Source organism: Macrotis lagotis, chromosome 1 (assembly GCF_037893015.1).
Source record: "Macrotis lagotis isolate mMagLag1 chromosome 1, bilby.v1.9.chrom.fasta, whole genome shotgun sequence".
NCBI classification, from domain to species: domain Eukaryota; kingdom Metazoa; phylum Chordata; class Mammalia; order Peramelemorphia; family Peramelidae; genus Macrotis; species Macrotis lagotis.
In genome coordinates, this window is record NC_133658.1 from 141,626,382 (window position 1) to 141,645,746 (window position 19,365).

The following is a 19,365-nucleotide window of genomic DNA, read 5'->3' on the forward strand; positions in this document are numbered from 1 at the left end:
ATTTAAAAATTACTATATTTTTGCTGACTTCATTAAATATTTCCATATATATAGCATATTACACTTGTGTTTATTTTTTCCCAATTTTTTCCCCAATTGACATTTTATTTTATTTTCCCAATTCCATGTTATGAAAGTTTTTCAACATTTATCCATATGCATATGCATATTTTGAAGCTATATTATTTCCTTGACCCTCCCTTCCCGCCTCCCTCCCTTTAGCTACTAGCAGTCTGGTGAATATTGTACATATACATTTGTGTTTAATGTTTACAAAATACATTTTCTGTATGAGAAATTTAGGATTAATGGAAAAGAAAGAAAACCATGAAACAGGAAAGAAAAATGGTTGAGAAATTTTGAAAAAATGAATTTAATATTCATTGAGATTCTGTAGGGTTTTTTTGTTTTGTTTTGCTTTTCTTCCTCTGGATGTGAAAAGCATTGTCCATAGCAGGTCTCCTAGGGTTGTCCTAGTTCTCTGAACTGCTGGGAGGAGCTGCATTCATCAAGATTGATCAACTTACAATGTTGTTAATGTATCCAATGTTGTCTTGGTTCTTCTCCCTTCATTTGGCATTAGTTCCTGTAATTTATCCCATGCTTTTCCCAAGTCTGGTTTCTTACAGAACAATAATATTCCATAACATCCATATACCATAACTATACATGACCATTTTAAAGGTCCCACACGCAGTTGAGAAATATATACATTACACATATGTAATACTTTTTCTAATTGCATTCAATTATCACTAGAGACATACCTAATATTCCTAAAATTATATTCAGGCTCTTAACTTCTTTTGTGCAATTATGTTTTTAGATTTGTCTACATCTAAAAGACATACAATGAGCTCTCTTCCACTTTATAATCATAATTGTGTAATCCTGACCATAGTTTCTTGTTACTTGAGCTCTTTCTTTTTTATCACATGAATAATTTTCTTCCTTAGCATGGAAGTTCCAGATTTTGGCAATGATGTTCCTAGTAGCTTTCACTTGGTGATTTCTTTTAGGAAGTGATTGATGGATTCTTTGGATTTTAACTTTGCCTTCATTTTCTATAAAGTTTGTATAATTTTCTTTCATGATTTCTTGAAGCATATTGTCCAGGTTATTCATTTATATTTTTGGTCATAGTTTTCAGATAATTTTATGAAAAATCTTAAGAAAATTCCATGAGGTCATGAAGAGTCAGATATAAGTGAGCTGATCAAATTATAACAGCAGATTATATGGGCTTTTAATATAAGACAGATTTTTTTTAATTTGTTAATGAAGGTGATAGAAAATCGATGGATATTACTGAGTAATGGAAGTGACATAGACATACTCTTTATTTTGAGTTTTACAATTTTTCACCTAATCTAATTTCCCTCCCTTCACCCCCAAGAGAAGACAATTTGCCAGTCTTTACATTGTTTCCATGGTATACATTGATCAAAATTGAATGTGATGAGAGAGAAACTATATCCTTAAGGAAGAAACATAAAGTATAAGAGATAGCCAGATCAGACAATAAGATACCAGTTTTATTTCCTAAATTAAAGTTAATATAGTCTTTGGTCTTTGTCCAAACTCCACAGTTCTTTCTCTGGATACAGATAGTTTTCTCCATTGCAGACAGCCCCAAATTGTCCCTGATTGTTGCACTGATGTAATGAGCGAGTCCATCAAGGTTGATCATTGCCCCCATGTTGCTGTTAGGGTGTACAATATTTTTCTGGTTCTGCTCATCTCACTCAGCATTGGTTCATGCAAATACCTCCAGGCTTCCCTGAATTCCCATCCCTCCTGGTTTCTAATAGAACAATAGTTTTTCATGGTATATCTATATATCTATATCTATATCTATATCTATATCTATATCTATAATCATCTATCTCTATCTCTATCTCTATCATCTGTATCTGTATCTGTATCTATATCCGTATCCATACCTGTATCCATATCCATATCTATATCCACATCCCTATCCACATCCCTATCCACATCCCTATCTCTCTCTCTCTCTCCCTCTCTCTCTCTTTCCCTCTCTCTATCTCATCTATCTCTATCTCTATCTATCTATATATATCATTCCCCAACTGAAGGACATTTACTTGATTTCCAATTCTTTGCCATGACAAACAGGGCTGCTGTGAATATTTTTGTACGAGTGATGTTTTTAACCTTTTTTCATCATCTCTTCAGGGTATAGACCCAGTAGTGGTATTTCTGGATCAAAGGGTATGCACATTTTTGTTGCCCTTTGGGCATAATGCCAAATTGCTCTCCAGAAAGGTTGGGTGAGTTCACAGCTCCACCAACAGTATAATGTAATAATGTCCCAGATTTCCCACAACCCTTCCAACAATGATCATTGTCCTTTCTGGTCATATTGGCCAGTCTGAGAGGTGTGAGGTGGTACCTCAGAGAAGCTTTAATTTGCATTTCTCTAATAATTAATGATTTAGAGCAATTTTTCATATGGTTATGGATTGCTTTGATCTCCTCATCTGTAAATTGCCTTTGCATATCCTTTGACCATTTGTCAATTGGGGAATGGCTTTTAAAAAAATTTGACTCAGTTCTCTGTGTATTTTAGAAATGATTCCTTTGTTATAAACATTAGTTGTAAAGACTGTTTCCCAGTTTACTATATTTCTTTTGATCTTGGTTACAGTTGCTTTGTCTGTGCAAAAGCAAAAATTTAATGTAATCAAACTCATCTAGTTTGTTTTGAATGTTCTCCATCTCTTCCTTAGTCATAAACTGCTACCCTTTCCATAGATCTCACAGGTGAACTAGTCCCTGATCTTCTAATTTGCTTATAGTATTGTTTTTTATGCCTAAATCCTATATCCATTTGGATCTTATCTTGGTAAAGGGTGTGAGGTGTTGGTCTAATCTAAGTTCTTTTCATACTAACTTCCAAATTTCCCAACAGTTTTTATTGAAGAGAGAGTTTTTATCCCAATAGCTGGATTCTTTGGGTTTATCAAACAGCAGATTACTATAATCATTTCCTGCTATTGCACCTAGTCTATTCCTTGGTCCAACACTGTTTCTTAGCCAATAAAAGACAGTTTTGATGACTGATGTTTTATAATATAATTTTAGATCAATTAATGCTAAGCCCCCTTCTTTTGCACTTTTTTTTTATTAAATCCCTGGAAATACTTGACTTTTTATTTCTCCATATGAATTTAGTTACAACTTTTTCTAACTCATTAAAGTGATTTTTTTTGGAATTTTGATTGGTAGGGCACTAAACAGGTAGTTTAATTTTGGTAGAATTGTCATTTTTATTATATTAGCTCGACCTATTCATGAGCAGTTGATGTTTGCCCAGTTATTTAAATCTGATTTAATTTGTATGAGAAATGTTTCATAATTGTTTTCAAAAAGTTTCTGAGTCTGCCTTGGCAAATAGACTTCCAGGTATTTTATATTGTCTCAGGTAACTTTGAATGGGATTTCTCTTTCTAGCTGCTGTATCTTGCCAGTCATATATAGAAATGTTGAGGATTTATGAGGGTTTATTTTATATCCTGCAAATTTGCTAAAATTGCTAATTGTTTCCAATAGTTTTTTGGATGATTTCTTGGGATTCCCTAGGTATACCATCATGTCATCTGCAAAGAGTGAGAGGTTTGTCTCTTCCTTTCCAATTCTAATTCCTTTAATTTCTTTTTCTTCTCTAATTGCTGATGCTAACATTTCTAATACAATATTGAATAGTAGTGGTGATAATGGGCACCCTTGTTTAACCCCTGATCTTATTGGGAATGCCTCTAGCCTCTCCCCATTGAATATAAGGCTCGTTGATGGTTTCAGATAGATACTGCATATTATTCTAGGGAACTGTTCATTTACTTCTACACTCTTTAGTGTTTTTAGTAGGAATGGGTGCTGTATTTTGTCAAAAGCTTTTTCAGCATCTATTGATATAATCATATAATTTATGATTGATTTGTTGTTGATATAATTAATTACACTAACAATTTTCCTAATATTGAACCAACCCTGCATTCCTGGGATGAATCTTACTTGGTCAAAATGTATTATCCTAGTGATAACTTGTTGTAATTGTTTTGCTAAGATTTTATTTAAGATTTTTGCATCTATATTCATCAGGGCAATAGGTCTATAATTTTCTTTCTCTGTTTTAACTCTTCCTGGTTTAGGTAACAGCACCATATTGGTTTCATAGAAAGAGTTAGGCAGAGTTCTGTCTTCCCCTATTTTTACAAAGGCTTTATATAGAATTGGAACCAATTGTTCCTTAAATGTTTGGTAGAATTCACTTGTGAATCCATCAGGCCCTGGAGATTTTTTTCTTAGGGAGTTCAAGGATGGTTTGTTGAATTTCTTTTTATGAGATAGGGTTGTTTAGGTTTTTAATTTCCTCTTCATTTGGCCTGGGCAACTTATATTTTTATAAATATTCATCCATTTCACTTAGATTATCAAATTTATAGCCATACAGTTGGGCAAAATACTTCTGAATTATTACTTTAATTTCCTCCTCATTGGTGGTGAGTTCACCTTATTCATTTATGATACTAACAATTTGGTTTTCTTCTATTTTTTAGTCAATTGACCAGAGGTTTATCAATTTTATTTTTTCATAAAACCAGCTTTTGGTTTTATTTATTAATGCAATAGTTCTTTTGTTTTTGATTTTATTCATTTCTCCTTTAATTTTTAGAATTTCTAATATGGTATTTAATTGAGGGTTTTTAATTTGTTCTTTATTTTTTTAGTTGCATGCTTACTTCATTGATTTACTCTTTCTCTAATTTATTCATGTAAGCATTTAAATATATAATATGTCCCCTGACAGCTGATCTCGCTCTTTGATCCACTCATTCTGTAAAATGAGGTTATTCAGTTTCCAATTAGTTCTGGGTCTATATCTCCCTGGCCCAATATTGCATATGATTTTTAATGCATTGTGATTTGAAAAAAATGTATTCAATATTTCTGCCTTTCTGCAGTTGATCATTAGGTTTTTATGCCCTGGTCCATGGTCAGTTTTTGTATAAGTGCCACGTACAGCAGAGAAAAACATATATTACTTTCTATCCTCCATTCAATTTCCTCCATAAGTCTATCATATTTAGTTTTTCTAACAATGTATTTACCTTCTTAACTTCTTTCTTGTTTATTTTATGATTCAATTCATCTAAATCTGATAGCAGGAGGTCAAGGTTTCCCACTAGTAGAGTTTTGCCTTCTATGTCTTCTTGTAGTTCTTTCAGCTTCTCCTCTAAGAATTTGGATGCTATCCCATTGGGTTCATACATATTCAGTATTTAAATCACTTTATTGTCTATGATACCTTTCAGGAGTATATAGTTTCATTCCTTATATCTGTTAATGTTATCTATTTTTGCAGGTACTTTGTCTGAGATAGGGATTGCTACCCCTGCCTTTTTTCACTTCAGCTGAAGAAAAATATATTTTGCTCTAACCTTTTACCTTTACTCTATATGCATCTATCTTATAAGCAGTTTCTTGTAAGTAGCATATTGTAGGATTTTGGTTTTTAATCCACTCTGCTATTTGCTCATTTTAATGGAGAGTTCATCCCATTCACATTGATAGTTATAATTACTAACTCTTTATTGCCCTCCATGCTATCTTCTCTATGTTTGTATTTTCCCCCCTTTTCCCCCTTTATCTGTATTCCCTAGTATTTTGTTTCTGAATACCACCCCCTTCAATGTGTTTGCCCTCCTATATCTACCCCTCCACTTTCTTTCCCCTTTCCCCTTTTCCCTTTTCCCTTCCCTTCCTTCTGTTAGTTTCCCTTTTTCTCCCCCGCCCTGTCTCTGACCCCCTCCCTGTTTCCCCTTTTAATACTTGAAAGGTAGAATGTTTTTTAAGTTAACTGAGTATATGTGTAAGTTAACTTTAAACCAAGTCTGATGAGAGGAAGATTCAGGTGTTTTTCATCTCCTTCCTTCTTCCCCTCTATTATCATATGTCTTTTTTTACCTCTTGATGTAATGTGATTTACCCCATTCAATCCCCTCCCGTCTCCTTCCTGTCCCCCCACTTTTTTAGGAGGAAGTTTTTTTAAATCATTCTCTCTGAGTCATAGAAAATTCTGAGTATCCATCACTTCCAGCTAAGTATATTCTATCTAATAGAGTTACAATGCTCTTTATTTATTTATTTATTTTGCAAGGCAAATGGGGTCAAGTGGCTTGCCCAAGGCCACACAGCTAGGCAATTATTAAGTGTCTGAGACCAGATTTGAACCCAGGTACTCCTGACTCCAGGGCTTGTGCTTTATCCACTGCGCCACCTAGCAACCCCTAGAGTTATAATTCTTGAGAGTTATTAGAGTCTTTCTCCCAAGTAGAGTTATAGCCAGTTTCATCCCATTGGAGAGCAGTCTCATGGATAAGTTATGAGTGTCCATCACTTCTGGCTAGGTATATTCTCTCTGTTAGAGTTACAATTCTCAAGGGTTATGAGAATCTTTTTCCCATGCTTAGATATAGCCAGTTTCATCTTATTGGATAGAAGTTTTTTTTTTATTTATCCCCCCCTTTTTTTTTTTACCTTTTCATGTGTCTCTTGAACCTCTTATTTAATGTCCAAATTTTCTATTTAGCTCTGGTCTTTTCACCAGGAATTTTTGAATTCTTCCATTTTGTTAAATGTCTGTCTCTTCCCCTGTAAAAGAAGACTCAGCTTTGCAGGACAGTGGATTCTTGACTGCATTCCCAGCTCCCTTGCTCTTCAAAATGTCTCGTTCCAGGCCCTTCGATCCCTTAATGTTGAGGCAGCCAGGTCCTGTGCAATCCTTACTGTGGATCCTTGGTATTTAAATTGTATCTTTCTGGCTGCTTACAGGATTTTCTCTTTTATCTGATAGTTCTAGAATTTGGCTACAACGTTCCTTGGTGTTTTCATTTTAGGATCTCTTTATGGAGGGGATCAATTTATTCTTTCAGTAACTATTTTACCCTCTGCTTCCATGATATCAGGGCAATTTTCCATCACTAGAGCCTCTATTATTAAGTCCAGGCCTTTTTTTCCTCAATGTTTTCAGGAAGTCCAATAATTCTCAGGTTGTCCCTCCTTGATCTATTCTCTAGGGCAGTGCTTTTGCTGATGAGGTATTTTACATTTTCTTCTATTTTTTCTATTTTATTTGTTTTGTTTAACAGGCTCTTGCTGTCTCATCAAGTCATTAGTTTCTGCAGACTCTATCCTTTTTTTTAGAGGAGTTTTCTTCATTTACCTTTTGCAACTCCTTTTCTAATTGGTCAATTCTATTTTTGAAAGAGCTTTCCATTTGATCAATTGAGGTTTTGAGAGAATTATTTTCTTTTTGCATTTGCCCAATTGTGGATCTGAGAGAATTGTTCTCATTTTGTATTTGTCCAATTAAGGATCTGAGAGAATGATTTTCATTTTGTATTTGTCCAATTGTATTTTCCAATGATTTATTTTCTTGTTGCATGGTGTTAATCTTCTCTTGGGTTTCTTTTCCCAAATTTTCTAATTCATTTTTAAACTCCTTCCTTATTTCTTCAAGGAAGTCTTTCTGTGTTGGAGACCAGATCATATTCTCCTCAGAGGTTCTAGGTCTCTCTGAGTTAGGTCTTTTCTTTCCAAGAATTTTTTTTTAGGAAAAATTTTCTGTTGACCTTTCTTCATTTTGCTAAGACCTTTAGTTGGGGAGGGGCTGATTCATAGAGGTTTGGTGTTGGGATCCCTAAAGGCTTTACTCACTGAGTGTAATATCTCCAGCTGGCCAGTAGGGGGTGCTAGAGGACTTGCTCTCTGTGTATAATTTCTCTAGCTAGCCAGTAGTGGGTGCTAGTTGCTTACTCTGGGGTGTCTGTGACCTTGATTGAGACCCTCTCCCTTGACCTGGAGGGAGTGATTGAAGCTCTCCTGAACTTGAACTCCCCTGAACTCCCCCAGCTCTGTTGGCAAACTCCAGATGGTCATTGTCACCACCAATGACTCTGCTCACTAGTTGACCCAAGCCCTCAAGCTGCAGGGCTCTAACCCTGCCACTAATCAGGCTGATCTGCCCTCTGAGCCGGACTCACCCACTACTGGAGAAGACAAATCCTGAGGTAGATGTTCTTTCTCTTGGCTTTTCTTTCTGGATTTTGTCGATCAGATTTCTGTTCAGAGGTTTGTTTCATATCATAGATGGGGAAAGATCAGATTATTTTATTTAATTATCTATTTATTTGTAGTTTTTTTTGCAAGGCAATGGGGTTAAATGACTTCCCCAAGGTCACACAGCTAGGCAATTATTAAGTGTCTGAGGCTGGATTTGAGCTCAGGTACTCCTGACTCCAGGACCAGTGCTCTATCCACTGCACCACCTAGCTGCCCGATCAGGAGATTTTAGAACTCTGCCTGACTTCTCTCCACCTTCTTGGCTGGAATGACACAGACATATTCTTTAGGAAGATCACTTTGATAGTTAAATGAAAGATGGACTGGTATCGGGATAAATATTTCAGGAAAACTAACCTACAGACTATTGTATATAAGTTGATGAAGTGGTAGTTATATCAGATGAGAAAAGGGGATGAATATGAGATATGTGAAGTTAGCAGGCCTTGGAAGCAAATTACATATGTGGGTTGAGAAAGTGAGGAATTGAGACTAATCCCTATGGTAGTCTGGGGGCCTAGACTACAACCTGGATCTGAGTATGGATAAAGTAAGAGAGTCCTGCCTGGGGAGAGCAGAGAGACCTCTGTAGCTTTTCCCAATTCCCTTACTGTCTGTGGGCTGATAGTTCTTGATGCAGCTTCTGGGTTGCCCTGTAGATGCTCAGGGCTGCTGTGAGGCCTGCACTGACCTGGGCTCTGACTTGCTCTGGTGTGGCAGAGTTCTCCCATCCACCCTCCAAGTGGTCCCCAGTGATACCTGGGCCAAAAGGTCTGGGAACCACCTCCTGCTGCCATGGACCCAGATGCCCCCAGAGACTCAGGTGCACTTTGGGCTGTTCCTGGAAGGCTGGAGCTGATCTGCTCCAGTGTGGTGGCTGTGGCCCAGGATGCACTGCTGATTCCTTTCAATTCCAGTCCCAGTGGAACAGACCTTTACAGCAGATCCACCAAGCTGTCTTGGGTGGAAAAATTGCTTCACCCAGTGTCACTGTGGGATCTGCCCTTCTAAAATTTGAATCACAATTTTGCAGCATCTAGAAATTTTAAGGAAAGAATTTCTGGGAATTCCTGCATTTATGCTGCCATCTTGACTCTGCCCCCTCCAGTTAAACTTCTTTTAAAAGGTGTATGCATAAATACTAATTATACTCCTTTAATTGCAGGTTTTAAAGATTATCTAAATCAGCCTCCTCATTTTATTAATATTGATAAAATGGGAAATTGGAATTTTGAAAACCACAGAATATTGGAATCGTAAGGGATCAAAAAAGTCATTCATTCCAAGTTATGATACAACCTAGGAATCTTTCCTCATCATCTCTAACAAGTAGTCACCTAGTCTCTCCTGAATATTTCTACCTCAGATTCCATTCCTATGGGTTCCTTCTCCAATGGGGGAATTCTTTCTGGAAGCCTTAAGGTTCCCATATCAGAAATCTCTGATTCTTCAGCCTTGGTCAATATGTCCCTGCATAGGTTCCTTCAGTTTTTCAGTTCTCCTTTTGTATGTATTTTCCTAATAAAATGTTTCTGCTTGTATTTATATTCACAGTGCTTGTTGTGACAACAATTGCTTTGTGATTTTTTTTTAACTTGTCACTGGAAGGATTTAAGAAAAATCTATCACATCTGCAGGGTGAGGGGTAGGTTACTCATGTTATTTGGACTAGATGATCTCTGTTATCCCTTCCAGTTTTGAGTTTTTGTAAAGGAAAAAAGGCATAGTGAGTAGAGTGGAAAAGGGACTTTGATAGATGTGAGGGGATCTAAGTTCTTGTAGAAGCTTTTTATTAACTCATTGTGCAATGTAAGTCAAAGTCACTTTTTCTGCCTTAATTTCCTTATCTCAAAAATGGGAATAATAAATATCCAATAGACTTCATAAGAATGTTAAAGGTATCAAATATAATAAGAAATATAAAGTGCTATTCAAATTCAAAAATTAATTATTTTTTTTCTATCCCATTTCATTTGTCTTTTCATCCATTTATATATTAACTTTAGTGGCTACAAAACACCTTTATATTTTAGGGATGTTATGCACTGTACCTTTTCCCTTCATCACATTTGTTCATCTACTTTTAGGGACATCAGCTATATTCTTAAATGGAACTCTCGTCTCACCAGTGTAGGTATAGCCAGCAGTGATGCAAACTGTAACTCATCCACACCTTCTTATTTTAAATTAAATTGCCCATGTCCATAAATCCCACAAATAAAAAGAAATTCATTTGAGTTAGATGTGGCTTAGGGACAAGTAAGAATGAGTAATTAGAAAAAACATAAAAAATTGACCTGGGCCTGTGATTTCATAGGAAATCTAGGATGAGTAATTTTCCTTTTATCAATGTAAGTTACCATCTGTTCTTCAATTTAGAGTCTTAGAAAATTGCTTGAACCATTGAGAGATTGTTATCTACCCAAGATGACAAAACGGATTCATGTATCAGAAGCTAGTCTTGGACACAGGTGATACAGATTCCAAGATCCTTATTTCTACTAACTACACCATATTGCCTCTCCTAGTATGCATAAATGGAATACATTTATTTATAATATATGATTCATTTCTGTAACTTTTCTTTGTCATTTACTGCACTTTAAAAGATGAAACCCAGCTCTCTCCCTTTCTTACACTACTGAGATTTTTTTTTCATTCTCTGGTGCAAAAGCATTTTAATTATTTTATGTTTAAAATGCCACTTCTATATTGCCTTGCTACCATGCCTATAATAGCAACATATACCTTATAACATTCATATATCATGAATTCTGGAGTATTGGGTGGGTGTGGAAATGAAATATCTCGTGTCTACTTAGATCCTAATCCATGCTCTCACTGGGAACCCTTAGTCTATCATTCTTGTACCTACCAATAGAAAAGGATCTACTACCTGATTTCATGGTATTTAAAATTCGTTGGTTACCAAATCTATACAGAAAGTAATTTCCCAAAGTAAAAAGTAAATTCCTATCCTACTTCCTGATATACATACACATATATAGAAATAAACATATGAGACTTGTTTTCGATTCTTTCTACAAAAATACACATATTTAACAAAATAATTTTTTCTTTCTTTTACAGAATTTTTTTGCCACATGATTTTAGAATTTATACTTACAACAAAGAGGGATTTTTGATCTCCCTTGTTCCTTTTTTAAAGGTATGGCCTAAAACTCTCATCATGTTTGTAATTCCCTTCCAACTTTATCAGGTGATTTGAAGTGATTTATGTATGTCTATTCTTGAGCAAAATAGTTTTAAGGATAACTTTACTCCTTTCAAAGATCATATTCTATTACACTAATTGTGTAGATATCACTAAGTTTTAAAGGCAGTAGCCTTTGGGGTCATGAATATTTGTATATAACTTGGCATCAATAAGTCACAGGAGAGGTGTTGATTAGGGCTTGAAAGAGTCATTATGACAGTTCTCTCTGAATTCAAATGTATAGCCAGAAGCTTGGTTCTGAGAATTTGAGGGGCACTCTAAAACATGCATAAAAGATTGTGATCAATTAGGAGATATTATTAAAGTCTGCTAATTAAATATTATTGTGTGTAAAGTCCCAAGTGCTCAATCCTGGGGAAAATACAATGTGTAGCTAAAATAAATTCTCTATCTGGAACTTGCGATCTAACAAGACAAATAACACACATAGATAAGTGTAATACATGATAATTACATTAGAGAGGTGCAAAAGATGTATTTGAGAGGTTGTATGGTATTGTGGTTAAAGTACTAACTTGGAGTCAGAAAAACCAACATTTAAATATTTTCCTCAGACACTTAATGACTATTTAATCCTGCACTTTCATTCATCACCTGTAAAATGGTAGAGTTGCATTCCATCAACTCTAAATACAGTTTTAAGTCTATCCTATTATAATTACCATATTATAAAAGAAAGTGTCTTGTGATATTCAGTCATTTGATATGCTCTTGAAGAATGAGTGGAAATTCAACAAATGAGGGGGGGGGAAGAAAGATAAGTCTTAGTAAATGTTAACATATTTATAAAGATGTTATTATGACTGGAAGATCAGGAGAACTAGGTTCAGAGAGTCATCATCATCAGGAACATTAGTTACAAAAATGAAAAATAGAACAATTTTTGGTCACAGCAACTCAAGAAAGTAATTTTCAAAGGCATATAAGTCCTATAATCTCTCTCAGTGGAAGGAGTACACACACTAATTCAATTGAATTCAATAAGCATTAAATTACCTTGAGAGAAATGTCCAAATCCTCATTGCCTCTCTGTGGACTATTGTAATAGCTGTCCACTGATTCTCCTGTCTCAAGTCTCACTCCTCTCTGTTTCCCACACACACTTGTCAAAGTCAATTTTCCTAAAGCAGTGGTCTGATAATTTTATTCTTCTACCCATTATCAATAAACTCTAGTAACTGTCTCATACCCTTTGGATTAAATTACAAAGCCTTTTCTGCCATTTAAAGTCCTTTCCAACCTAGTTCCAGTTGGAACTTCTAGTCTCATTTACTGCTACCCTCCATGGCACTCTATGGTTTGGCCAAATTGGCCTCTTTGCCATTCCTCACACATGATACTCCTTCTTCCCACTTCTCTGACTCCATACAGGTTGCTCCCCACCCCCCAAGTCTAGAATGATCTCTTTCCTCATATCTGCTGCTACATTATAGCATATTCACTATTTCCTAAGTATGGCCTTCTAGTTGTACTTTTGGCTACCCCACATGATTAGACTGTCCCTTCCTTCATATGTTATATCCTATGGGGACGTTTTTCCTGATTCCTTAGTTATTGCACTCTCCCTCCAATTATACTTTATTACTTATCTGTCTGCCCCTTGTGTGTACCAGTACAATATAATATCTGAGAACAGATTTTTTTTTTGTCTTGGAATTCATAGTACCTGGTACAGTGCTTTTTATATGGTAGAAATTTAATAAACATTTTGAACATTTGGAACTGAATTGAATTTCTGGAGTACTGAACTTGGAGATAATTATCAAAGAAGTATTTGACAAATTGGACTAAAGTTTTTCCTTAAAATATTGTATATTAACTGCTTTTAAAGAGGAGCTAATAAAAGTATAAATGCTATTTTTCAGCTAGAACTGGGTAGAAAGACCCAGATTTTTTCTATATGGGTTGTGTCTCCTACTTTCTAAAGTATAATGTGCTAAGATGAATAGCATAGAGCAACACTTTTTATAAGTCTAAAAATGCAGAGAAAACTATGTAAACACATACATATTCATTAGCCTTTGGGGAAAATGCTACCAAACTGGATGTGTTTCAGCCTAGTGCTTTCTGATGTTAGAAAGATGACATATAGATAGTAATCATGAATAGTATTATGTTCAGATGAGAGAATATATATATATATATATATATATATATATATATATATATATATATATATTCTTCTAATGAAGACAGGGAAACCCAATAATGAAGTCTTAAGAGGGAATCCTAGCATCTAAACCTTGATTAAATTCCTGCAGTATTCATAGCATGCTAACAGCTGTTTTATTATAATGTGATTATTACTTGAAAAATCATTTCTATGGATTTTACTATGGTATTTTCAAATTTTTGAGCATTTCTTATGTCCAATAAATTACTCTATTTGTGCTTAACTTGCAGAATTTTTGCTTCTACCAAGGGCATGTGGCAGATTTTCCAAAATCATTTGTGACACTTAGCACTTGTTCTGGAATAAGGTCATGGGTATATCCTTTTATTAATGATTAGAAGTTAAATAGAAAAAAATTCTTTTCTTTTATCATACTCAAAAATGTAAATGGAGAGAGTACATGAATGGGGGCTTTTATCTAAGATGTGAAAGTGAAATGGAAATAGTTTACTACATCTGTCCTGCAACTAGACACTGATAAACCACATAAGAATTTGATTTTTCTGATAATACCTATTAAAGTGACTGCTTTTGTGCCAGTTTTAAAAAATGGCTTTAGATTTTCCTGAAAAGATCATGGTTTTACTGAGACTTAATAGATCTATGCTCTCATTGATTCAGAAGTTTCTTCTGATCATAGCCTAAACATACTAGCTTTTCCTGTTTACCTCCTTTTCTAAGTCCTCCATAAAGTTACCCAAAGGGATTCTACTCCACATGCTAGAGGATTTCCTTACTTTTCCATGATATTGTGAATGGAACATTCTTTCTGTCCACTGATGTTTACTGTGTATTATACAATGCCTTGGTGATGTCTTCCCCCCACCCTTTTCAGAATTCCTCAGTGATTTTGTATTACAGCCACAATGTACTCCTCCATTGTTTTAGTCATATTTTGATCTTTCTGCCATATAGCAACATTCTTAAACTATTGATATCAAAAGGATGGCCTCTGCTCTTAAAAGAAGACTGTAGATAGTAAAAGATCATAATAAATTCAACAAAGTAGTTGGACAATATGTGTTGAATGGTGTGATTTCTCAGTACACTTTGGTGAAATTTGATAAATTTGTTGTAATTTTAACATTGTTTTTTTTCTCATTCTGAGATATCCCTGGTGAGAACTCTTTAGTGTTTTCCTTATACTGAAGATTTAATTTTAATTATTTTCAAATGTGGTGTTTGCATTTATAGAGGTTGGTTACAGTTTGAAAATTTCACATTTGGAATTGAACCTCTAGAGGCTTCAGGAGGATTTGAGCATGTGATTTATCAAATAAACAATGAAAACACAGATGTTTTCCTATATACTGAAAATGACATGGATTTAAAGTCAAGAAAAATGCCTAATGAATTCCAGATGTTTGAAGTGAGTAAAAATTTACTGCAATTATGTTTTTTCATTTTCTTTTTTCACTTTTCTTTTTATTTTATTTTTAAAAAATTTTCTTTAATTTATTTACACATTACTAAAATATTCTTCTTTAAGAGTAAACATAATTACCCCCCTCACAAAAATATAAAGCCTCATGAGAAATAAAATAAAAGAAAGAGGGAAAAATGTGTTACAGTCTGTATTCTGATACCCTCAGCTCTGTCTTGGGTAGATCACATTCTTTATCATAAGTCCATCACAGAAGTTACTTCCATATTTTTCCACAGTTGCAGTTGCTGATTCTAATTCTCTCCATCCATTCCTCCCCACTACCATCTATTATATTTTCTCTCTCCTTTCACTTTGTCCCTCTTCAAAAATGTGCTGTGGGGCAGTTGAGTGGTACAACTGACAGAGTACCAGTCCTGGGGCCAAGAGGCCCCAAGCCCACATCCCATTCCAGAGAACCAGCAACCACCCAGCTCCATGGTCCCAGACAGGCCACCCAATCCCACCACCTTGCAAAAAGTAAAAAAGAAAATGTGTTATATCTGACTATCCTCTCCAATGATCTACCCTCTCCCCTATCATCCTCATCGCCCCTCCTCCCCCTGTCCCCCTTCTCTCCTTTTTTCTTCTAGATATCTATACCCTATTGAGTGTGTATGCTGTTTCCTCTCTGAGCCATTTCCTTTGAGAATGAAGGTTCCCTAATTCCCCCTTGCTTTCCCCCCCTTGCAAAAGCTACATGAAATATCTTTTTTATGACATATCTTATCCTATTCTACCTCTCCTTTCTCTTATTCCCAGTACATTTCTCTTTTACCCATTGACTCCATTTTTACAATATGTTATAGCTTCAAATTTGACTCAGACAATTAATACTTTGCAACAAGAAAGCAAAACCTTTGAAAGTACAATTGGACAAATACAAAAGGAGAATAAATCTCTCAGATCATCAATTGGACCAATACAAAATGAGAATAATTCTCTCAGATCCTCAAATGAACAAATGCAAAAAGAGATTAATTCTCTCAAAACCTCAATTGGTCAAATGGAAAGCTCTTTCAAAAGTAGAATTGACCAATTGGAAAAGGAGTTGCAAAAGGTTAATGAAGAAACTCCTCCTCCCCAAAAAGAATGGAGTCTACAGAAACTAATGACTCCATGAGACAACAAGAGTCATCTAAACAAAATGAAAAAAATAGAAGCAAATGTAAAATACCTCATCAACAAATTTGACTCTCTCCTTCTACCTGCTCTATTAAATGAGAAGGTTTATATGAATATTATCAATATCATCTTTCCATGCAGGAATACACACAGTTCATCATCATTAAGTCTCTCATAATTTACCCTTCTTTTCCGCCCTCTCTATGCTTCACCTGAGTCCTTTACTTGAAGATCAAACATTCTGTTCAGCTCTGGTCTTTTCAACACCAGAACATTTGAAATTCCTCTGTTTCACTGAAAGTCCATCTTTTCCCTTGGAAAAGGATGTTCAGTTTTGCTGGGTAGTTGATTCTTGGTTGTAAACCAAGATCTTTTGTCTCTGGGGTGAGTTGCTTTCTTTATCATAAATCCACTAGAGAATTTGCTTCAATATTTTTCCCACAGTTGCTATTACTAACTGTATCTCCACCTTATTTCTCCCCACTCTCATTTATTCCATTCTCACTCTCCTTTCATCCTGGCCCTGTCCAAAAGTGTGTTGAATCTGAGTACCTCCTCCCTCAATCTTCTCTCTCTTCTATCACCTATTGCCCCCTTCCCTCCCCCCACCATTCCCCCTTATTCCATCCATTTCTTCTTATTTTTTCCTAAGGTAAGATAGATTTCCTCACCCTATTAGGTGTATGTTATTTTCTCTCTGAGCCATTTCTGATGAGAATGAAGGCTCACTCATCCCCCTTGCCTTCCCCTTTCCACTCTATTGAAAAATCTTTTTCTTGACTCTTATGTGAAATTTCTTAACTTCTTCATCATCTCCTTTTCCTTCCTCCCAAAACTTTCCTTTATCACCAACTGACTCCATCTTTTTACTATGTTATACCATTATATTCTGCTCCTTCCTATGTTCCCTCTATATATGCTACTTCTAACAGCTTTTATAAATGAGAAAATTCATATGAATTATCAATATCTTCTTCCCATGCTGGAATGTAAACATTTCAATATCATCAAGTTCCTCATAGCTGGTCCTTCTCTTCCACTCCCTCTATGGTTCACTAGAGTCCTGTACTTGGAGATCAAACTTTCTGTTCAGCTTTGGCTGTTTCCATAGGAAAGTATGAAAGTCCCTTGTTTCATTGAAAGTCCATCTTTTCCCCTGAAAGAGGATGTTCAGTTTTTCTGGGTAGTTGATTCTCAGTTGTAAACTAAGATCTTTTGCCTTCAAGAATATCATATCCCAATCCCTAGAGCCTTTAATGTAGATGCTGCCAGATCCTGTGTAATCCTTACTATAGAGGCACAGTAGTTGAATTGTTTGTTTCTGGCAGCTTTTAGAATTTTCCCTTTGATTTGAGAGTTTTAGAATTTGGATATAATATTCCTGTAAGTTTTTCTTTTGAAATGTCTTTGAGGAGGTAACCAGTGAATTTCTTCTATTTCTATTTTACCCTCTGCTTCTAGGATCTCAGAGCAATTTTGCTGTATTATTTCTGGAAAAATGAAGTCTAGGCTCTTCTCCTGATCATGACTTTCAGATAGCCCAATAATTTTTAAATGATTTCTTCTGGATATGTTTTTGAGGTTGGTTGTTTTTCCAATGATATATTTCACCTTTTCTTCTAATTTTTGGCTTTATTTTTTTGGAAGAGTTTTATTTCTTCCTGATTTCTTGAAAAGTCATCAGCTTCCTTTAGTTCCATTCTGCATTTGAAGGATTATTTTCTTCAGAGAGTTTTTTTACCTCCTTTTCCAGCTGACCAATTCTGCTTTTTAAGGCATTCTTCTTCTCATTTGCCTTTTGTTTTGCTTTTATCCATTAGGCCTAAACTGGTTTTCAACATATTCTTTTCTTCAGAAAGAATTTTCAAAGTCTTTTTTGAGCTCATCCATAGTCTGAGCCCATTTTCTATTTCTCTTGGAGGTTTTAGATATGGAAACTTTGATTTTATCATCATCTGAGTATGTGTTTTGATCTTCCATGGAACTAAAGTAATTTTCTATGGTCAGATTCTTCTTTTTCTGTTGTGTACTCATTTCCTCAGCCCAAGACAGCACTTATAAGACTTCATTTTTTTTTGGGGGGGGACACCCAACTGGGACCTTTATTCCTCTAAGGTCTTATTCTCTCTTGCCTGTGCTACTTCCCTTTGCCCTGGAGCTATAAGGAGGATTCTGCTATCTTAGTGTGGAAGCCCAAACTGCAACCTACATCTGAGTTTAGGCAAACAGCAGAGTCCTATCCAGAGGAAGAGCAGAGAAAACTCTGCAGTCTTCCCTGACCCCTTACTGTCTCTGTGGGGTGCAGGATGCTTTTTCCAGATTCTTGCTGCAGATTCTGCAGCCTGTGTTCCTCACTCCATACTCATTCTGGTGGAGCAGAGTTCTCTTCTGGCTCCTTCTCTGGGCTGGGCTGGACTGCCCTGCTGGGAAAATGTATCACTCAGTCTTTCTGTGGGTTCTGCCCCTCTAAATTTTGACTAGAGTCATCTTTTGGAGTTTGGGGGAGGGTGTTCCTGTGAAATGCTTCCTTCATGCTGCCCTCTTATTTCTTTTCCCAGTTTTTCTTTTACCTCCCTCCCTTGATTTCCAAACTCTTTTTGAGTCCAACTTTATATTTCTTGGAGTCATTAGATGTAGAAACTTGGACTTTCTCATCTTCAGACTGTATATTTTGTTTCTCCATGGGACCAAGGTAATTGTCTATGGTCAGGTTCCTTTTTTTATCTGTTTACTCATTTCCCCAGCCTATGCCTGGTTTTGGGGTGCTTCCTGTACTTTTGAGTATTATTAGGACCTCCCCACCCCATGAGAATCTCAATATGTGAGACTCTGATTGTTCTCCTGGTCTGTTTAATGACCACAAGTATACCCCTCTGCTCCAGGGCTGTGATGGGAGTCCCTGCTCTATGGGGGGGGGGGCAGACTGTGACCAGGGTCTGAATATGGTTAAATCTCTAGAATCCTGCCCCAGGGACAGAGGACAGACCTTGGCAGTCTCACTCCACTCCCTTACCTTCTGGGGGCTGAGTGCTCAGGGCATAGTTGCCAGGAGGTTCCTGCTGGGTGGTTCCATGGGCCTGCTTCTGTTTCTTGGGATCTGGAGTACACTGAGGGCTGAGGCTGTGCTGAAGGGAGTCAGGCTGGCCTGGGCTTTGCTGGCAGAGGTCTCCCTGCTGATCTTCCAAGTTGTACTTGGTGCTCCTTGGGTGTGGGTTGGGAAACTGCTTCTGCTGCCAGGAGCCAGGGCTCCCAGGCATCCTG

At 36.1% G+C, this 19,365-nt stretch overlaps 1 protein-coding gene across 4 annotated transcripts in view; it reads left to right on the forward strand.

The window, feature by feature from the left end:
- LOC141514339 (disintegrin and metalloproteinase domain-containing protein 2-like) overlaps window positions 1–19,365 on the forward strand; it is a 141,683-nt gene that overhangs the window by 33,167 nt on the left and 89,151 nt on the right. For all 4 annotated transcript variants that reach the window (XM_074225101.1, XM_074225109.1, XM_074225118.1 and 1 more), the window contains exons 4-6: window positions 11,236–11,314; window positions 13,787–13,863; window positions 14,751–14,925. In XM_074225101.1, coding sequence (XP_074081202.1) covers window positions 11,236–11,314; window positions 13,787–13,863; window positions 14,751–14,925 — 331 coding nt within the window. The remainder of the gene's footprint in view (window positions 1–11,235; window positions 11,315–13,786; window positions 13,864–14,750; window positions 14,926–19,365) is intronic.